Raw genomic sequence first — 21,120 nt, 5'->3', positions numbered from 1 at the left:
AAATTGTTGAATACACTGCGATAATTTCGTACCGTGTAAAACGACCCGAAGTGTATACTGTAAAATTCTGGTTAGATTATCTACCTGCAGACAAAACAATCCGGTTATAGGCCCCCCGATAACCCCGCTTCCCCCCTCTGCTGGATGACAGTGCTAACTGGAAATTTTGCTTTAATATGACTTTAAATTAAAAACGAATTTAGATCAACATTACCATGGCTTGTTTCCAAACGCTTTTCAATCCGCTAAACCTACCCAAGACCCTTTACAAAGTTTTATTATATGGCTGTGATAGTACGCGCGCTCAGATTGGTTAATTAGCGGTCCGTAATCCCCCGGTAAACGCCCACGGGCATAGCAGATTTTTTCCGCCACGGTTTTGGTTTACAAAACCTAGCGAACTTAGTGACTTTCGCTGAAAGGAACTTCGTTAAAAAAGCAAGAAATTAAACAAAAAACGTATCTCTTCTTTAACTATGCGTTCTGAAAAACATTTCTTTTCTGAATTTTATTATCCTGACGAAATTGTGACGGAAAATGAAGGCAATGTATAAGTTCACTCTATTTCACGCGCTTTACCTATTTGAAGCCATATTATAAAAAAACTTAATAACCTTGTTTGCTCGGGCTTTACTGTAAAATTCCATAATTTCGGGCTGAAATTTTGATTTATGGACCTCGCCCAGAGGCTCGGTTCATAAAGCAAAAATTTCATCCCTCAGTCTGGAATTTTACAGTTAAGCCCTCGCGCCCGGTTATTAAGCAGTTAGTATTAGCCAAGGGCTTATAACCGAAATTTTACAGTATCAAAAATTTAACATGCTGAATTCGCACTACTTCACGGTTTAAACGGCTAAATTTCGCCGTCAAACTCCGCAACGTTCTCATTTTGATCGACATACGCGTTTCGTTTGTAGTCGTAGCGTGAGCGTGTTGCGTGCATTAATCGAAGGCAAAAGTCGTGGCGTCCGGTTCGTCCCTTGTTCATTTCAGGCAGACTTAAAAAAGGGGGAATTTCGCGTGAGTGTTAAAAATGACCCAAAATGACGAAATCCGAGATTCGTTCAACAAAAAGGGTCTATTATACTCTTTCTTAGTATCGATTTGCTGGCACGTACGTATTTGTCTGGCGGTTTACGGTCCAGAAAATAGAGCGGTTTCAGAAAAGGAAAGCTGACTTGGAAAGTCAGCAAATAAAGTCGGCTCGTCCGCTTTCGCTTTTGTTCCCGGCCTATTGATAAAAATCAAAGAGCCAAAATACGTCATTCACTCCAAACGTGGCATACATTCACTGACACGTTTTTAATTACCAAAATAGAAATTTTAATTATAAACGCACACTCTCGTTTCAGGATTATAACACGCTCGCGCGAAAGTTCGCACTTTCAGCGTAACATAAATGATCAGTAGCAGGGATATTGTTACAATGGAATGTTGCAAGCTGCTGGACGTCAAGCTGAGATCGTGGAGTAAAACTCCTCGATCTCAGCAGGATCCAAAGCTCTTTTTTCGGTTGCTAAGAATGTCTGGCTCGTCTTTCTAACAGTACTTTTGTTCGAGAGCCACATCCTTCAGATATAATTATAAATCGCTCCAGTTTCATCCTAAGATATTATTAATCTGTTCAAAACTGGAAAAAATTACGCTCAGAGCAATATCTTAGGTCACGTAGAGTGAAGGAGAATATTGGTTTCCTTATCAAGTTTTGATTAAAAACAGTTTTGCAATTGATGTTTTGTTATACATTTCCTACGAGGCTTTTAATTTGGATACCTTCTTCTTTTACAGATGGATTTAAATGTGTTTTGGAAACCGACAGTAGGTATTTTAGTGGCATCAGCCATTTTGCTTGCCTCACGTACTATCGTGTTTCAAAATAAATTGAAACATACTTAATAAAATAATATAAATTTTACCATAGGGCAATAACTGACATCATATCTCTCAATTAAGGATCACCAACAAGGAGAGTTATTTCAATGTACTTTTTGTAAGGGTCTTATGTGTGTGCGTGGTTTTTTTTTTTTGTTTTGCTTTGGTTTTTTTTACGTAATTGATACGTGATGTAAGACCAATTCCATCGTTAAAATAATAATAAAATATCGGCGACAGTTGAACGTAGAAATCTATCAAAGTAACGTGAAAATTCTAATTTAAATTTCCTTTTTTGTCATCGTTCCTTATTAAGCAGAATTTATTGAGAAAAAAAATTTAAAAATATTGAGGATACGTGAGACTTTTTCTCTGTTGAAACCAAATTTCTCAACGCAATTTAGTTTTGCATACTGAAGTTAAATGACAGTTTAATGAAATTATCTTCCTATCTAAGTTAGGAGACTTGGTGCCCTCGGAACTAAATTAGACTTTCGATAGTACAGGAGTACTTGACAACTGGAGCGATTTGCAATAACAGTTCAACGCGAAAAAAAAATGTTTTGGCAACAACGTCGATAAAACTCGGATGTGATAGAGCCTTTTAACTTCAAAGTTATAAAAACTTGATATTTCTCTCCCGCATTTGAATAACAAAGGAAACTCAGTCAAGCAATTTCATTGGCTGCGCAAATCGCACGAGGCGGATGTCGATTACTTCATGATATGAACTGCTGTCTTTTGAGGGTTTAAAAAGATAGCTTGATTTTTACGAATAAAGCAAACAATCAATCTATTTTTTAAAACAGCCATTTAGAGTTTGATGATATCAGACGCATCTGTTGAGTAAGATAACGTTCCAAGCCGACTAAGGAAATCGACATTATAAAAGACATTTTTCAGATATAAGCTCAGATCTCGAAGAGAGCGAGAGGAATTGAACTGCGTATATGAAAAATTTGAAACAAGTTCCAAGCAAATCTAAGCCACAGAAATGTCTTTTAATAACACGGGCTGCACAGTTTTTAGTAACTCCAGTTCTGTTTCCTCGAATCGCCTGGAAAACCGGCCACCGTTGGGCCTCGATACCTCAGAAGTGAAAGGTCTTGCAGGTGTTAACGCGGTGGCAAGCATTATTGGTACCGTGGGCAATCTTTTGGTTTGTTTTGTAGTGAAGAAATTTCGCTTTCTAGGAAGGCCGAAAAATGAGCTTTTCATCGCCAGTTTAGCCGTGGCAGATCTATTGGTTTGCGTGTTTGCTCAGCCAATGTATGTTTTGTTCCTCTATGGCCTGTTACCCGCCCAGCTAAACATGATTAGAACAGCAGTGACCTGGATTTCAACGTTGGTCTCCGTCAGCCATTTATTTTCGATTTCAATCGAGCGATTTCTCTCGCTGTTCTCCCTTCACCGACATAGGTTCTTCATCACAGATCTCACTATCTGGAAGTCAATTGTTTTTACATGGCTCGTTGCCATAAGCTTTGGTGCACCAGCCTCGATTTTGAGGAAAGCACGTCACATAGCACAGTACTTTGTAATTGCTATCTTGCTAATCATGCCTGTTCTATACACCGGAATATTTTACATTGTGCGACTTCAACGGCAACGAATTAAGAAACAAATACCAGCGCAAAAACTTTCAAATTCTCAAAAAAGCTTCGCAAAAGAGCGAAAGATTCTCTACATGATAGCCGTGGTCGTTGGCGCTTTTTACGTGTGTATTACACCGCTTATCGTTCTTCCGTTTTTCTTCAGCGTAGGCGCATCGCCTGCTGTTCTCAAGCACGCCAAACGCGCCTTTCCTTGGGTCAACACCATGGCGTTTTGTAATAGCTCTTTAAACCCATATGTCTATTACTGGAGAAGTTGGCGATTTAGGTTGGTTATAAAAAAGATGCTACGAAGAATGTTTGAAAAGAGATCAACGCACCACTGAAAATCGACAGAATCAGAAAGGATGAACTTTGAAACGTTATGAATTAATACATTTTTTCATTTTCAGAAACTCGCATCGAAAAAAGATGTTAGCGAAAAATTTATGTAGAATCGCGAGCTATCTCAAGTACTGTAATAATAATAATAATAATAATAATAATAATAATAATAATAATAAAAAAGCACATGAAGTGGCATATGGTAGTCTGCCGAAACCTTTGATTGTTAATCAGAGGTGCGGCAGTTTTTGATAGCTACAGACGTACGTTTTGATAGCTACAGACGTACGTTATGTACGTCATTTGAATACAGAGTACTGTGATAGCAATACTTGCGTAACCAAGACGATAGAGCAAACTTGTCAGTAGAAAGATTAAAAGCGAATGGAATTGTTTTTAATACCTGTAATGTTAGCGGTGTTAGATATAACCTCTAAAGAACATGCATAAAAGTTTTGTTTGTATTACAATCTTACCCTTTGAAGTTGTCCAAAAATTTGCGTTCGTTTCTCATGCAACTTATTAGGTAAATAACTCTCTATGTATGAACATCGTATCCGGCCGAGGTGACATGTTGGTGAAGACAGATCGCAGCGGCAAATTTTGCATATTGAAAAGAAATCCAGCGATAGCTCAAAAAAGAAAATTAGCAAAGGATTGATCCCATGAATTGTTTTTATATAAAGGTAACAGGGACGTTGGGGGTCAATTCTTGGTAGTAACATGTTGCGTGGTCCTATATGCATGGTTAAGAGTGCAGGCAAACCTTTTCCATAGTCATCAGGGGCCGGCTTCTCTGAAAGCCCCTACAACTTAACAGGCCCAATGTAATGTGTCTAGATAAAATAATACGGAAATATGATGCCTCAAACACCTTTCCATCCTGTTTATCTCCCTGACATTTTTATTGTTTAAATTTCAAATCGGTTAAAATCTCGATCTCATTTTCTTCATCAGTCTTTTTATGGTAACGTTTTCTTGTTTTTTTTTTTTTTTTTCGCTTTTCTGCCTACGGAGGTGCCGCAATAAATCGCATTTCAGGGAATACCAGGCTGATTTTTCATTACAAATATTATTTTTTTCGAAAAAGTAAAGGGAATCACCCTGGTAGACACTCCTAAAGTTTCGATGGCACTGTAAAGAGAAATTTAACCCTAAGACCGGGCTGATGTCTTGCGACGAGTCTTTCACACGAAGGTTAACACTAGAACACGCGTGTTGATTAAAAATCTGTCACCATGAAAAAAGAAGAGAGAGACTGGGACCAAATTGTATCTGCTTCAGAATCACCAATCATAACTCGACAAAATCCCACCGTGGTTTACATGTTCCGGGTTTTCAGCTAATTTTTAATAATGGGGAAGGTTTTTTCCCTTGCATGGCCAATATGTGAGATGAGATCACACACCCAGCAATGTTCAGAAATGCGTTGGCGACTGGAAGATCAATTTTCCGAGTGACACTTTCGCTCGCTAAGAAAAGTCGGCGTGGGGGGCTGGGCTGAGTTAGGACTAAAGGGAATTGTTTTGGGACACTCTTAAACACGAAGGCGCGCTATAAAACGAGAGGTGCCTTAGGTACCTCTGGATCATTTGTCAATCAACCGTCGTGGCATACAGAACTTCAAAACAGCTTGAGCTGCAGTCAATGCAAGGCACTGACCAGAGGCGCATTTCTCGTTAAATTTCTACGTTTTCATCAAAATGGAAGAATTTGTTGAGGTTTGTATTACCTTCCTCCGAACGAAACCGTCTTCGTTTTTGGCGGTAAATTTGAAATTCGAAATGATTCGCTTCGCCATCGCTCAAAATTGCCATTGCGTAATTTCATGTCTGTTTCCAAATACTGGATGTAGATAACTGTAAGAATAAAAAGAAAAGATGAAGAAATGTTCAAGGCATTTCTTCAACAATGCGAAGGGGAAGTGCTGTCAACCCAGCGGAAGAAAAATAAAAGCAGAGCGACTGTTGCAGGCGAAGTTCTGGAGCGCGCGAGTGAACCGTCGCCGACCACCGATTCACTTCAACATGTCCAGGCGTCGATGTCGCCAAACGAATCATCTGTACGGGCTTCCTCCACAAATGGTACGATTTCTTTTTCTTTTTTTTAATCTAAGTATAATATGATTACAACAATACTGGATGATTCTTGACCTTTGGAACAATACATTAGAAAGGTAACTTAGGATTACAGTTCGACACTAACAATCACTGTGATAATGTATCACCAAGATTGAAACACTCGCGTAACACTATAATTTCTCAGAAGTAACTAATTGCAGAGTTTTTACAAACTAGGAAATACTAGTTAGAATATACTTGCAAACCACAGATTTTTTCGTATGATGCGACAGTTCATGTCTTAGACTGCTTCCTTTTGATGCCTTCATTTTCCGAAATGCAGCCTTGCGTGACACCTACAAAACGTTTTGCCCTGCCTAAGAATGTTTTGAAAGGAGTTATTTCTTTAGAACTACAGGTTGTATTTATTGCAATATTTTATACTACACCTTGGGCAAACTTGTCAATGAAACATGAAAAATGTACATAAAAATTGTCCAAAATAAAATGTAGGCGGGAAGACCAGTTGTACGCTCTAATAGTTGTTTTACTTTGTCTCCACAATAGCTGATGCAAGAGGGGACGAGTTCGAAATGTGTATTTACTGTCGGCAAACGCCATGTGTAACGACCGACAGTCGCGAATACCTTGGCTATCGCGAAGCACATATTCAAAATCACGTGCGACGAAGAAAAGATTACAAGACGTACTGGAGAGCATTGAACAAATGTGGGCTCTGGAAAGACCCTATTTATCAGGCTAAAAAAGTCGAACTGGGGGACCACGTTAATGCTGTGCGGGAAAGGATGCCCAATTGTGTTATAAAAGATGTGAGGTCAAGGTTTCCTAACCCTCCTGGTATTCCCTATATGGGGCATAAAAGGGAATAATAAAATTCTCATTCAAATGCCCACGTCAAAGAGAGCCTAAGTACCAAATTGTTTATGGTCCATTTTATAATGTCCACACAGCAAATTATAGTGACTTTCCTATAAGTTAGGAAAAGATATACAGTGCAGAGAAAAGTAACAGATAATGAGTCTACTTGGAAAATACCTAGTGTCAAACCTCATACTCGTGTTTTCATCACTTAGTACCAGCAGTTGGTAGAATTGGTCCTCCCTCATGACCTCACATATTTTACAGGACATTTGGGCTCCTAGTTGTAATTATCACAGAAACTGTGGTGCAATGGAAAACAGATGAGACATCATTTGTTTATATTAAAAAAGGTAGACCAGATAGTTTCTCTGAAATGAAATGTCTTTGAAGTAAGCACCCTGGTCTCTGACAAGCGATTTGGATGCCTGGCATGCTGGTACATCTGTAGAGACGATGCTTCTCGATTCACATTTTCATTCTGTAAGACAAATGAGTCAATAAGCATGAGAAAGCAGTGAATCCAAAAAGTGCCAAAGTTATTTTGACGAATTAACAACATAAGTTTCTTACCCAATCAAGAATGGCTAACTCCATGCGCATGTTGTATGAGTCATCCCCATAATGAATCCGCTTTGCAGCATAAATGAGCATCACTGAATGGAGAGACTCAATCCAAACCGTCACGACTCTTGATTTCCCGATGCATGACGACCAGAAGGTAACGGGAACAACGAAAAAAGTAGATAAAAAAGAAAATGGCTGACCGGAGAACCGGAAAAAAGCATTGGAATAGAACTGCAAGGCATGGGAAATTCTGTATGTATTTTCAACACTATTCAATGAGGAAACTTGATAAAAAAATTTAATTTTAATCCAGTTGTTAAGTTAACATCAAAACCCTTGCGAAGTCGGTAGCACATAAATTTCTTTAACAATTGAATATAAACTTGCGGCTTTTCTTTCTCTTTTTATGCAGTTTCTACACTTCCTTTGACAAGCCGACCCGCCCACCCCTTCCCTGGTTTCCACATTCTAACCAGTTTTAGCTGCATTTAACAAACTAAGAGGCATCTTTTTCATTTGTCGCAGAAATGAAACGTGCTTTTAAACATACTTAGAAGGAAAAATTTCTATTTCATCTACAAATTCTCATTAAAGGGAAACCATAAGAACCGCAACAAATTGTTTCAAAACTTGCCTACGTTTGACACGAGGGTCGGCTGGCCGATTGTCGTTCTTTTCCGCACCAACCACTTACCGTTTTCCATCATTCTTGATGCGAAAAAGATTGTCAGACCAAAATAATTATAAACATTGAAATGCTTACCGATGGCAAGATAAATCTACAGAATATCAATTAAATGTTTAATATTCTCTTCTCTGATCATGGAAAGGAAAACTGTGTAAAAATTCAACTTGGAAAAAACGTAAACAAAGCGTGGAGCGATGAGAAAATGCCTGCTGTTAATAAGAAGTATTGCATATTTCATGGAATTTTCATCCAATCCGTATTTTAAAGGGGTTTCAATGCTTTTCTCCACCTGCCGATGGTGTGATGGGCAGCTGTGCCCTGTAAAGGGGGCCTTAACCTCTTAACTCCCAGATCAAATTTGTAATTCTTCATACCGCCAACCATACAATGCTAGATCATAGAATTAAGTATTGGACCAACTTATTATCCCCAAATCGATAATTTTCTTTACTCTCACTACTTATCTGGTTGAAATTGTATTGATATTGTACGGAGAAATTTTGTCTTGGTCACTCATGGGAGTTAAAGGGTTAAGGCGAAACCCAAACACGAGAGCCTTCTTCCAGGCTAAACAGACGGCGGTAGGAGGTCGAAGAGGTGGAAGTAAACCCCCAGTAACCTGCACCTGTAAAAACCCCTGATTTCGCCTTAGAATAAATGCAGCATTAGAGAGATACGAGTTATCATAACTTCAAAGCCTTTCTTCTTACAACCAATACAGGCAGTAGACTGGCAGGAAAACATCGTCACTAAAGAGGGTTTTGTCTCAGTCGAGCATGATATGAGATTGGCGAACTGTGTGATGATTGTTAATTCAAGGGGGTGGCTGCTGCTGCTGCGGCTGCTGCTGTTGTTGTTGCTGCTTGTCCCACCACCAACCTCTTCCTTTTCCACCAGATTCAACAATTTCTGATTGCGCATTAAATGGAGGCATTTCTCCAGCCATTCCTGCGCTCACTCCTCTTCCCCTCCCTAAGCTTGCAGGGATGTCGCCAGGTTTGGCCAGGATAATTGGGGGAACCTGACCACCTGGTGCTTTGTCGAGACCTGGTCCTACTGGTAGACCTGTCATCTCTGGTGAGTGTGAACTGTATGGTTGCCCGTTAAACTGCATCTGTGGGGACTGAGGCATGCCAGGTATCTGTCCAGGAAGATTATGTGGATGCAATGCTCCGTGCATGGGAAGTCCTGTCGCTAATCCATCCGCACTGAGCGCCTCTAAGTCATTTCCGCCGTCACCACGTCCACGATTCACGATGGGAATGTCGTTTCCACCATCCCCTCCCTCTCGAACCTGACTAATATTTGTCGCCTTCTTCGGTTTTGTTGGTTGTTCCACATATCCAATGCTTCTGTCGTATTCTTTATCAACTTCCGCCGCCCAAGTCACATTTCGGGTACCAGCACCTCCGCCGCGTTTACCACGGGCACTCCAAAGACTGCCACGCCCACGTCTGCCAAGTTTGCCCATCTCCACACTGGATGGACCTCCAACCACGATCCGATCCTTGTCATTGTAGCCACGCCCTGCTTTGTTACCTGACCAGCGAGCAATAGGAACACCGGCCACTTCTAGCTGGCCTCCCAATCCAGATACGGGCTGCCTACTGTTAGGGCCACGTCCACGCCTCAAGTTTGTGCCCATCGCTTGCATGTGATGTGGGATATTGGCTCCAGCTGGAAAGAAGTTTGGCACCGGGACACTTTGAAGTGCAGGCGGTACGGGGCCAAAAGCAAAAGGCACTGGTGTGGGGAGCAAGCCATCACCGCGATGACCTGGAAAATGTGGTAACAATCCAGCAGATGGCAGACCAGGGTTGAGACTAAAGTCTTGAGGTAAACCTTCCGTGATGCACCATCTCATTCTCTGAAGCTTTTCTACTCGTCCACTCTGAAAAGAAAATAACGATGGTTCATTTGTTCCAGACAATTTTTTTTTTCTGGGAATTCTGAGCTAAGCAAGTTAGGTCCAGAGACAAGTGGCCGGATGAAAAAACGGCGATCGCCGGCTTCAATTGTGACCGGAAATCGCTCTGTAAAGCAAAACGAGCACTTCTGAGAATATCCACCTTAAGTCGATCAATATGCAACGATATCGTGCAATTGAAAAGACCTAAATGTAAGCCCAACTAAGCAGAGTATTAGTGACACAACCTCGAGTGAAATAAAAGAAAACGAAACGTTGTTTTGATCACTTGTTCATCGAGAACTACAGCCGTTTCGTGTGTCCACCACAATAAACACTGAAAGCTTAAAAGCCCTGCATTCAAAGCGTTGCGAACGACTGGGAACGAAATGTCCTTAATACGGACTTCTTTTTGAGGCGCCATCTTTGAGAAGACATATGGCCAATGCATCTCCCACGTATGCATAAACTTTCGCAATACTAAAGAGAAGGAAACATAAATATCTCCATTTGAAAGGTACGCACAATTTTGTTTCAATAACTTCAATTGGAGAGAAAATCTGGACTAGACTATTCAGCATCAAAACCAAACCATTTCTATCTTAAGCTAAAATAGTTGCCATTTTGTTTTACCTTTCCATCACACAGCTCAAGAAGCGAGGCATTTTCTGTCACCATTAGATATTTGCTGTGGAAAAGTTTTCCATCAAAGTAATTCCATGGACAAACAAGTTCCCATGGGATAGGCACAGCACAAGCATCATTGGCGAAAATGGCAGCTTGAACACCGCGCATAAAAATGGAGGCAAGCTGCACTGCACGCGCATCTACGCGCTGGAGCTTGATTTCTCTTAAGTTCGAAGCATTGCACTCTGTTGTTAAATGAGGAGACAGAGATTGGGCGAGGAAAGCATCAAGCTCCCGTGCTGACAACACCAAACGGCCATGTGACATGAGATACCTGGTACACGAAAAGAGGACACACGTAAACATCAGTATAGAATATCACTTGAAGAAAAATGCAGTGGAACCCCTCGGTAACTCGAATTCCCCACCAACTCGAAGCAAAACTGATTTCCCTTGGATTTGCTTCATATATTTACTGTAATTTTAACCCCTATAACTCAAAACCCCGCTAACTCGAAACCCCGCTAACTCGAAACCTCGCTCACTCGAAACCCCGCTAGCTCGAAATTCCGCTGATTCGAAATCCCGCCGACTCGTAAACCCGCTAACTCGAAAGCCCGCTAACTCTAACCCTCGCTGACTCGAAACCCCGCTGGCTCGAAATTCCGCTAAATCGAAAGCCCGCTGACTCGAAACCGCGCTAACTCGAAATCCCGCTAACTCGATATCCCGCTAACTCAAAACCCCGCTTACTCGAAATTCCGCTGACTCGAAATCCCGCTGACTCGAAAGCCCGCTGACTCGAAATCCCTCTAACTCAAAACCCCGCTGACTCGAAATTCCGTTGACTCGAAAGCCCGCTAGCTCGAAATACCGCTAACTCGAAACCCCGCTAACTCGAAATACCGCTAACTCGAAGCGATGTTTTCTTCCCTTTAGGTACTTTTCTTTGTAATTTTACCCTCGATAACGAAGTCGATTTTTCACTTTTTGCGGACTAACGACGCATAACATTTTGCACCAGAAGATTACACTCAATCTCATTTATATGTTATGACAAATTGACCTTTGTCGATATCACACGTTTGTATGTCCGTAACGGTTCTTGCCGGCGAAGAGAAATAGGGGCGCGTAATCTAGAACCGATCAAGTGTTAATTTCCTATGGTAATGACATAGATAATTTTTTTAACAACCAAGAACACCTTGAGTTTCTGATCATTTTCTTTATTCTCATGACCTTGATGTTTGAGTCAGGGGGATGGAATGTCGGAAGATATTAGCTGCTTATCACTCTAAGGGATTAAAGTACTTTAAAATGATCAAAAGGCACGTGAAATTACCTTAAAACACAGCAAAGGATCACTAATCTCTTGGGTACAATTACAGTCTGGGTCATACTAGGTGTGTCACTCATCAAACATGACAAGAAAGCCTTGAGCCTGTTGTTGTCTGCAGCTGCTCCCTTGCTGAACCAGAGTCTTTCAACTGGTGGCACATCCCAGTCAAGTGCTAGTGGCTCCACGATATCAGGATCATCTAACCTCCTGTAACCATAGACACACCATTCCTTGACTGCTAAGGAGCTCATATCAATTCCACCATCCTTCTTCTTGGAGGCTAAGTCAAAAAGGATTCCATAAACCCTCTGACGCACTTTACGGAAAAGCAGAGCTGAGGGGATTCTTTCTGGCGACTGCTCCTCTTCAATAGTTGTGTCAACTGTGATTTCTGCTTTTGTAAGAACATGGTACACTGTTTCTACCATTCTCCCATTTTGAAGAAGCTGTAACGTGACATCTAGTACACGTGGCGACATACCTGGGACAGCTCCTTTAACTGTGGGCTCTTATATAAAAAAAAAAAAACATGAAAATAACAAGGTAAGACCATCACCAAGTGTCTGTGAAATCAGTGGAGTCAATCACCAACCTTGGTGACTAAAATTTTGCTAAATATCGAACATTACTCATCCCAACTTCAGTTGATAGTCATAAATGACTGATTATAAATGAATCATAAGAACAAATTGATCCCCATAGGTTTAGTTCAAGGTTGATCAAGATACTTGCAGCAATGCTCCAAGTTGCGATTGTTTTGGTTACCATGGCATGTGAAAAATAGATTTGGTCACTGAAATTTTGGTGAAAGTTGCCAACAGATTTGAAAAAAAAATTTTTAAAAAATCCATCAATGTTTGGTTGAATTAACAAACATATGACTGCCAGTAATGCAGCATGAAGTGTCCTCCAATGACTTTTTTTATTTGGCAACCAAATTTTTTCTTTGGTGATCATTTTACAGCTAAAAGTTGCCAAAAGGTGACTTTTTTGCAAAGGGAACTTGGAGCCCTGGGTACGATATGACAAGAAATAATCACAAGCCAACATCCATAATAAAATGAAGGTGAGTGCTACATCTGATGACACAAAGTTGTAAAATCTTAATCACTCATAACACCATCCCAACAAAAACGAGACAAATAAAATATATTTCATAAAAAAATTGTGATGAGCCACTTTGTTGCATCACAGACAACTGTAAACTTACCTTTTTCTTTTTCTTTCATGTTTTCAGCAGAGGATGAATGATCAGCAGCTCCTTTACCAGTTTTGCACACCATTGGTGATGTTTCTGATGAGGATGGTGGGGTGGGGAGCACTGATGATGGCGATACTGGGGGATGGGTGAGTGAGGAGCCTTCTTGATGAGGTGAAAGAGGTGGTATAGTACCTTGCAAGTCTTGGGGGTCCCCTGGGGGTGATAATGGCAATGAATGCATGACAGATGCTTCTGGGGAGTCTTGAACTTGAAGTGCAGATAAACTCTGCTGTAGATCTGTGATATTTGGAATTTGCTTTGTGCTGTCATTACTTTGTGGTAGCTACAAAAACAACAAACAAAAGTAAGCAGTGTAAAATGATTGACTTTCCAAGAAGTTTACTCCAGAAATTCTGTCAGATCTTAGTCTTTAAAATCCAGCCTATACTTTATAAACCTATCCTAAAAGACCCATTTCAAATGTTGAACTTCACCTGAGACAGACTAAATTGCAAGTTTTGTCCACCCTAACTTGTAATGTTCTAACACAGAACACACTCCTCAAACCAAACCAACAAATCTTTCGAACAGCAGGATTTCAAAAAAAGCAATTTGTACTTTGTTCGTAAAGTTCAATTCATGAAAAGTTTGACATTTGTTCCACATTTAATCTGAAACAGATGGACAGAATGTTTTAGTCAATCCAAATTCAGCAGGATGAACTCTATTGATTCAAATCTACCATGAACTTAATTCTCTCAGCTTAGTTCAACTCATGTGAAGATCAACATTAGAACTACATCAAAGAAGCAATAGAACTCAACTTACAACAACTGCTGTGTTTTTTTGTGGTGGAGTAACAGGTTTTGGAACAAACTGGTGCTGTTGCCAGTGTTGCCACATCTTTTGATACTGATGTTCATTTTGTTTTCGGCCTGTACGAAAAAGAACAAAAAAAAAGAAAGGTTAAATATAAAGTAACCCTTTCACTCCCAAGATCTCGTTAGTAATAATCATTGTAGTCTGGCATGCCATTCTTATGTTTTTAGAGCTGAGAATTTGGTATTAGATCAACTATTCTTTAACTGAAATTTTCTCATATTCTCATCACATGTCTGCTTGATATTGTATTGATATTGTCAGGAGAAATTCTGTCTTAGTCACTCATGAGATTTTAAAGGTTAGACTAGTCTGAGCACCTTAAGGAAAAAAAACTGAAAACCATGACCCTTCTGAATTGTATCATGCATCTCAATACAAACTGAAAGTATTTTATTTTTAATCAGGTTTCAAAAAAAAAAAACTGAGAATCAACAATATTTTTTTAATACAACCTTGTGTCTTAATTACATGGCCAGTGGTCAATTATGAGACCAAATGTAAACTAAAATTCCCTCAAAACTGAAGAGAAGAACATTGTGAGCTTAGAAAAATACTTGGATTAAATGTGAAATGCATCCTGTAAACATTTCACTATCACCATTATTACCTGGGCCGATATCAGAAGACTGCACCACAGTTTCAACACTTTGGGAGCTTGAATAATGTTCTACAGCTTTCTTGAGTTTTTCAGCGATTTCTGCCAGGTCAACGTTCTCTGATCGGAAGACTTGACGCGCAATCCATGGCAGGTTTGACACATCTGCTAGATTCCTTACAAAATTAATAACACTTGAGATAATGATGTCATTTGCTGGGAAGATGGGCTGATGCTTTTCCTTCACCTGAAAATTGTGACAGATTTGTATTAAACAAAAGTTGGTTATCAAGACAAAAATAATGCTCTAGAAATATCTAATCAAACATTTGATGTGTGATCACTGATAAACAGTAATCAATAAATGATGAGTATCATTATTCCCTTCACCCTCTACACCCTAACATTGGTATCCATATTCTCTACACAGTTCTTTTTGTATTTCCTATGGTAACGACAACGAGAATTTGTTTGACATCAGTCACTCTTAGGGGCTAAATGGTTGATATTGGTTTTGTTTCATGAAGTCTTAACATCAGATTTATAATTACCCATTCTGGCAGTTATGAGCAATTTCTAGTCAGAATTTTGTATGGTTATAACTCATTGTCTGATAAACATGCTGATGACCAGGCAAGGACTTCATTGTGACAAAAAAATTTGATAACCCTAAATCATGATTACTAAATATCCAAACAAATGCCCTCTACTGCTCTAAATAATATTTTCATGATATTTGATTTTTTAAGGTCAAAGATTTAGCCATTTAGTGATTGTTTTCATGCTTCTCATATCCTTTTCATTGGATTTAAAATGGGTAATGTGGAAGAAACTGTGTGATAAACACTCTTGAGAGTTCAACGAAATGATTCTTGGCTGCAAGAGTATTTCATTTTAAACCAAATAATTACAATAGATAATACATAAAATATGAAATTGACTGATTTGTCAGAAAAAGGGTCAACTTGAGCTTCCTCCGCAAGAATAAGAGAAATTAAAAAATAACTACAAAAGTTTATATTTTGAATATTTTGCTAAGCCTCTACCAATTAATTACATTCAATAAATCATTCATGAAATTAAAAATTAAAAAAAAACTAACCTGTACTTTTGCTAAGGGATGGTCCGGACCTAAAAGATTCCAGTAAAATGAACCAAGGTTGTCTTCTGGAATAAAAGGCGTACCTAGCAAACTAGCGAACAATCCTAGACGATCGTGGTGTAGTTTCAATTCGTTCAGGACTGCTTCCCGGTTGAATCGCATCGTAGTAATGTCTTTCTTGGAAAATTTTATGTGATCGGCGGAAAAATAATTCGGAACGTCAAAGAGAAGAAAATCTGCATGATGGCCGATCACACCCGCGAAATCCTCCCCTTGGCAATAAGTCGCCATTTCTTTGTGGAGATCGTCCATAGATGTACACACTGAGACACCACAGCTGTGGAATGCAAGTCGAAGGCACGTGTTCACAACGGGTGGCGGAAAATATAGTCTTTTTCCAGGATAACAACTAAATTTCATGACATGATTAAGGATTTGCCTTGTTAACTGTCTTTTTTCGTTTTGATTTTTGATCCATTGATGTAACTTTGATGATTCGCCTTCGCCGTCAAAGTAAATTACAATTTCGATATTCTGTTGGCGAAATGATCTTGTGAAGTTTTCTACATTTCGCAACATTTCATTCCACTGTCCTCCACAAACCCAATCTATAGTGGGCCCATAAAGATGTTTTAAACAGCTCCTTGCGTCGACGAGCAGAACCGGAGCCTTGTCCGTGTTGTTCACTTTTTTCCCATAAAGAACATCTTTTAGATCGACCTGCTGGCAAGCTGTGGGGCAGTTTGCTTCCACATACTCCTGTAATCCCTGGATTCCCATCTTAACTCAATGTTTCTAAAGAAAATTTCCACTCCATTCAACCTCTACGTGGATTAAGCATGAGGTTATTCTGTACCATGTATCCAACACGTGTTCTCGACCGCCATATTACACTACACTTGCAAAGCAGCGCGGGAAGTGCAAGCATTGAGCGAACTGCCCGGGTATTCATGGGATTCATTTTCGAGCCCAGTACTCCTGCAATTATTTGTTGCTATGGAAACACGAAGCGCCTGAATAAGAAATATTTCTCAAACAATCAGCTTCCAAAAGCACGCACTACCTCGGTCGCTTAATTTTCCGATCTATTTGTGAAGTTGAGATGCCACGCGATCCTTACCCTTTCCCAAGAATTCAGAATGACAGCGATTTTTGTGGACAGCAAGGAAAACAGGTAAACTTTGCACAAATTTTCAAATCACGGTAGTCTAATCTCGAGAGATTCCTATCTGTAAAAGTTCCCAAATGTTTACACAAATGTTGCTGTTACTAGGATCAACTAAGTATGTGAAATCGCCTCGCCAACAGCGAACAAAAGAAAAGGGACAGATACTGTAGGAATGTTCCTCCTTCATTTTTATCCAAAAACTCACGGAATGTACTATAAAAGGATAATAGCCTTAGAAAATATCCAGCGAACAAAGCTGTGAATTCGCATGGCGACTGTTCTAATTTTTTAATTGACCAGCCAAGCGATTTTCAGCTTCCGCAGACACCGATTTCATCTTTAAAAGTATTACTTAAAGTTCTTCGTAAACGGCAATGACAAACAATATGTGTTTACAGCGTATATAGATATTCAAGCTTAAGATAAATCTAAGTCTTACTTTAAAAAAAATGAGATTAAAAAAAATAAGTTCACGATATTCATGAAAGAAAAAGAACCTTTAAATAGGACAAGAGGCCAATATTCAAATTTTCAACCACTATTTTTTTATTTGGTCTTAAAGGTTAAAGAGAAGGGAACGTTGATGCAGGAAGGCCAAGAAGGAACACCGTGGGACAGACTCAACAAAACAGCAACGCTGGCGAGTTCCAGGAGAGAAGTCTTTCATTATGATCCACAGGTGCAACTTTTGTTTATTTTTACACTAACAGTTTTGCATAAATATCTTACTTCATAAGGTAATTTAAGCCTCATTAATAAACATTCGCAAGCCATTTATATGTAATTTACTTCATCAAGTTCTCTTTTCTGTCATATATCAAAAAAGGAAACTTAATGAAGTGAATTACCTCTGAATTGAAAGCTTGATTACTTCCCTCAAGAAGCATAAAGTGCCCTTGTCGAGTCCTAGTTCTTTTTTTGCTGAGTAACAGCCCTGTCCTTAAGCAATCGGCTGTGTCTAAATGCTGGCTGAGTCATAGATTTACAAAGGATTTCCACTTAGAGGTTCTTTCAAACTTCTGAGGTGTATTGAATGTTTGTTTAGAAATGTGGTTACCAGGCATTTAGACACTTTTTCATGTACTCAAAAATGCATCTAGCTACCAAGAGACTAAGAGGAATGTTTCTGCTCCTCTAAAATTCACTAGAGAAACTTGCTATCAGGACTACTGCTAATCTCAGCTTTAAAGCTTTTGATCTCATTTGCCTTTCATTGCAGGCACCAAATGACAGCTTGGATTTTGTCATCAAATCAACATATGACCATCACCAAGAGTTCCTTCATTCCAAAGCTGAGACTTTGGTACAACCAGAAACAGCTAATTTACCACATGGGTAAGGCATTTTTGTTTTGTTGAATAACAAGTAACTTCTCTCCTGTAATATGCACTCATTACATTGAGAGTACACAAACTTATCAGGTAAAAGTTATTATTTTGATCCAACACCAAATTCTCATAATTAATTTACAAGGAAATGTGCAGCAACTACAGTGGAGAATTGACATTCAGATCTTAGGCGTTCAAGGGAGAAACACCGCGTAAGAGCTGCGTCACATGGCCTGATTCTTTCGCGTGCTAATGTTGTCCTGTTGGACTCAATATTTCCACACATATTTAAAATTACTTTAAAGGATTTTCACTTGAAAGTCAAGGACATTTTTTGCAGTTAATGTTTGAACTAACAGAAATACAGATATAAATTTTGTTATTTTCATTACTTAGTCATTTGGTAAATAGCAACTTCATAATTTTTCAGAAAATCATAAAAAGGGAAAAATCAGAAATATATCTTAAGAGAATTAGATGTTTGTGGACACAAGGGCAGTCCTGTTTCTTGAACTGTAGTGGGCAAAATAGCTGTAACATTAGCCTGTAACATCTGTTGAATTTTACACTAACATATTTTTACATCATATTGGCATAGGCGTGTCCTTAAGAATAGACCTCCTCCAGAAGCACCAGAAATTGACCTCTATAAGCTTCCACTGATGAAAAGCACCAGCGTACAGCGGCAGAGCATACACAGTATAAATGGTGCTATTGGTGAGTGTGGGAAATAAATTGTCTTTTAAAAACTTTTTAATAAGAATTGGAGGAGCTTCAGTACATGACGGTTTTTGTGTGTAGAGAAATTTAGCTGAAATTTTTCCCCAAGTGTCATCTACAACCTGTATCAATATATCTGTCCCTGTTTGGTTTGATAAACCAAATATTCAGGAGCTCCTTTAAACTTGTGGTTACTAATATAGTATCTATTCTACAATTTGTCAATCAAAGAATCAGTTTCATGACTGTTTTTCAGTAGGTTTGTGGTTTTTCGGACAAGAGAATTTAGATCTTAAAAATTTTGGAGCATAATTTATTTTTGCTTTAAATAAATGGTTATGAATATCACAAGCTGAAACTCCAACTTCTGTCCTATCATATCACCATCCAAAAACTCCATGTTTCTCTACTAAATGTGGCAGACCTGAAGTAATAAAGTATAGCAACATAATTCAAATTCTTTGTTGCCTTCTATAGAGAGTCACCACAGTGCAGCAACAAATGGCGGGTACTCTAGAAAACATGATGGAGGATTTTATACTTGTTAATATTCTTTTCTCCCTTTAACTAACATGAAAAGCTACATCAAGAAAAAATCATATGTACAAACATTGTGTGTAATTGCAATTAGTAATCTTTTAATAAGTTAACGTAAATTTAGCGTCTTTTCTCTGCATATCTTATGGTTTATTTTACATTATTGCTTTGTGGCCTCTGTAAAATGATGCTTTTCACTGGATGTGTACTTATTTCATAAACCAACTTACAATGTTCACAGATGGCCTCTTTTAGTTTAAATCTATGTAAGATGCAAAGTTATTCTTATAACAATCCTTTCTTGTCTTAATTCCACAAAAAAAAACCTGTGTGATACTACAGAAAATTCTTTCAATAATGTCACCTTTTAATTAATAGACTTGAACTGTAAATTTTAACTTTCAAATATAATTGCTGATTTCTTATGGTAACAAATGCTAAAAAAATATTTTGAGGAAAAAAGTTGCCCCAATAATAATTTTGTTATTTTAATAAAGAGAATTAAGATGGATACTGCACCAGTAAAACATTTTTTCTCTGGAGTCATCCTATAATGTAGGCTTGATTTCTGCCACTCTCTTGTGTCTGGTCTTTGCTCCTCCCCGAGAAAAGACTGGGGTGGAGGGAAAGGGAGATGCATGGGCCCATATTCCCAAACAGCGGCTGGTAAGCAGGCCTACCTCTAATGCAACCAAATAATAAGTTAATGGAAAATTTTTATGGGGTACACTTGACAAGTCAATTTTGAAATTCTTAGACAGTGAAGAGTAACAAACAAAACATAAATCTTGTCTTGATGTCAAATATCCCATGGCTTGGTTGGCATGTTCTCAATATTTCCACTTTGCACTGCTGCAATTTCCATCTGTTCTATTCTGATGGAGTTGTACACACAGATAGGACAGGCTGTTGGCAAGAAACCATCTTGCCTGGAGTAATACTTCACCAGTAGTTTTGTGGTATGCTTCAAAGGCATCACTAATTCTGACATTCGTTGCTGAAATTCTGGCAAAATAAACTCCTGGAAATACACTCTTGGAAAATGATGGTTACATGTAAACAAAACAACATCAGCCTGCAGTTGTGGCTCAGTTATCAATTCCCCCTCTCCCCTCCACCCTCTTTGTTGAGAAACTGCTGCAGATGCTATGGTAGCTGCAGCAGTCATGGATAAGGCAATATATGGGTGTTTGTCCAGATCTTTTTTGATATTGTCTAAGATCTCTTGCCAGAGATGTTTCTGTGCTGCATGGAAATCTTTCAGTCGAATGCCTGCATCTAGCTGTGCAAATGGCTGGGCAAACGTTTCATCTTTTGAGGTCGGAGAATCCTCTGTACTGCTGTACCTTGCAAGAATAGATTTCAAATCTGAGGCATACTCCTCACCCAAATCATCCTCTTGTAGCTGATGAACCACATGAGTAACAACTTTGTTGAAAAATTCAACAGTAAAATTTTGTGGCAATGTGTTGCTTGTATCATTGATTTCTGCAGAACCTGATCCTTGAGCATCCTTGTTTGGTGTGGAAAGGAAATGATCTCTGAAAAGTGACAATTATACTATTTAAATGGTAAATTTTGGAAACCTTAAGTTTAAAGCTGAAAAATTGGTAAAGCCTTACTTTTCTGATTTTTTTTTTTTTAAGAATACAAAGATTAAAATTGGATGAATTTTATGTTGGAATCTAACCTTAGGTCATGCCACCTATAGA

The 21,120-nt window shown here is 38.9% G+C and overlaps 5 protein-coding genes across 5 annotated transcripts in view; 3 read left to right on the top strand and 2 right to left on the bottom strand.

The window, feature by feature from the left end:
* Window positions 1-2,734: 2,734 nt before the first annotated feature.
* Window positions 2,735-4,282, top strand: LOC113677285 (histamine H2 receptor). The gene has a single exon (XM_027194078.2). The coding sequence runs from the start codon at window positions 2,867-2,869 to the stop codon at window positions 3,809-3,811; it is 945 nt and encodes a 314-aa protein (XP_027049879.2). The 5' UTR covers window positions 2,735-2,866; the 3' UTR covers window positions 3,812-4,282.
* A 1,088-nt stretch (window positions 4,283-5,370) lies between these two features.
* On the top strand, window positions 5,371-6,774 carry LOC149044657 (uncharacterized). Its single transcript, XM_089207737.1, has 3 exons — window positions 5,371-5,530; window positions 5,665-5,893; window positions 6,437-6,774. The coding sequence occupies exons 1-3, from the start codon at window positions 5,513-5,515 to the stop codon at window positions 6,757-6,759; spliced, it is 570 nt and encodes a 189-aa protein (XP_089063863.1). The 5' UTR covers window positions 5,371-5,512; the 3' UTR covers window positions 6,760-6,774.
* Window positions 6,775-7,604: 830 nt separating this feature from the next.
* On the bottom strand, window positions 7,605-16,581 carry LOC113677249 (constitutive coactivator of PPAR-gamma-like protein 1 homolog). Its single transcript, XM_027194032.2, has 7 exons — window positions 15,656-16,581; window positions 14,566-14,800; window positions 13,905-14,011; window positions 13,086-13,419; window positions 11,879-12,383; window positions 10,543-10,870; window positions 7,605-9,894 (listed from the first exon to the last, which is right to left on the bottom strand). The coding sequence occupies exons 1-7, from the start codon at window positions 16,433-16,435 to the stop codon at window positions 8,818-8,820; spliced, it is 3,366 nt and encodes a 1,121-aa protein (XP_027049833.2). The 5' UTR covers window positions 16,436-16,581; the 3' UTR covers window positions 7,605-8,817.
* Window positions 16,582-16,626: 45 nt separating this feature from the next.
* LOC113677240 (protein CFAP276) lies at window positions 16,627-19,919 on the top strand. The gene is made up of 5 exons (XM_027194009.2): window positions 16,627-16,829; window positions 17,386-17,502; window positions 18,043-18,158; window positions 18,750-18,868; window positions 19,349-19,919. The coding sequence occupies exons 1-5, from the start codon at window positions 16,758-16,760 to the stop codon at window positions 19,417-19,419; spliced, it is 495 nt and encodes a 164-aa protein (XP_027049810.2). The 5' UTR covers window positions 16,627-16,757; the 3' UTR covers window positions 19,420-19,919.
* The window catches only part of LOC113677241 (uncharacterized), a 29,064-nt gene continuing 27,426 nt past the window's right edge, over window positions 19,483-21,120 (bottom strand). Inside the window, exon 42 of the mRNA XM_089207736.1 lies at window positions 19,483-20,949. Coding sequence (XP_089063862.1) covers window positions 20,208-20,949 — 742 coding nt within the window. The 3' untranslated portion in view covers window positions 19,483-20,207. The remainder of the gene's footprint in view (window positions 20,950-21,120) is intronic.

This window comes from Pocillopora damicornis, chromosome 5, assembly GCF_964200805.1.
Source record: "Pocillopora damicornis chromosome 5, jaPocDami1.2, whole genome shotgun sequence".
Classification (NCBI taxonomy): domain Eukaryota; kingdom Metazoa; phylum Cnidaria; class Anthozoa; order Scleractinia; family Pocilloporidae; genus Pocillopora; species Pocillopora damicornis.
Note: the sequence above shows the minus strand (reverse complement) of the source record. Positions and strands in the feature narration are given on the sequence as shown.

Excerpts from the sequence above, each read along its gene's own strand:
- LOC113677285 (XM_027194078.2), top strand. The coding sequence starts at position 2,867 with ATGTCTTTTAATAACACGGGCTGCACAGTTTTTAGTAACTCCAGTTCT.
- LOC149044657 (XM_089207737.1), top strand. Across the intron at positions 5,894-6,436 it reads ACGGGCTTCCTCCACAAATG|CTGATGCAAGAGGGGACGAG; the intron begins GTACGATTTCTT and ends TCTCCACAATAG.
- LOC113677249 (XM_027194032.2), bottom strand. The coding sequence starts at position 16,435 with ATGGGAATCCAGGGATTACAGGAGTATGTGGAAGCAAACTGCCCCACA. Across the intron at positions 13,420-13,904 it reads AAAAAAACACAGCAGTTGTT|CTACCACAAAGTAATGACAG; the intron begins GTAAGTTGAGTT and ends TTGTTTTTGTAG. Across the intron at positions 10,871-11,878 it reads ATCCTTTGCTGTGTTTTAAG|GTATCTCATGTCACATGGCC; the intron begins GTAATTTCACGT and ends TTCGTGTACCAG.
- LOC113677240 (XM_027194009.2), top strand. The coding sequence starts at position 16,758 with ATGCCACGCGATCCTTACCCTTTCCCAAGAATTCAGAATGACAGCGAT. Across the intron at positions 16,830-17,385 it reads GTGGACAGCAAGGAAAACAG|GTTAAAGAGAAGGGAACGTT; the intron begins GTAAACTTTGCA and ends TTGGTCTTAAAG. Across the intron at positions 17,503-18,042 it reads TCTTTCATTATGATCCACAG|GCACCAAATGACAGCTTGGA; the intron begins GTGCAACTTTTG and ends CTTTCATTGCAG.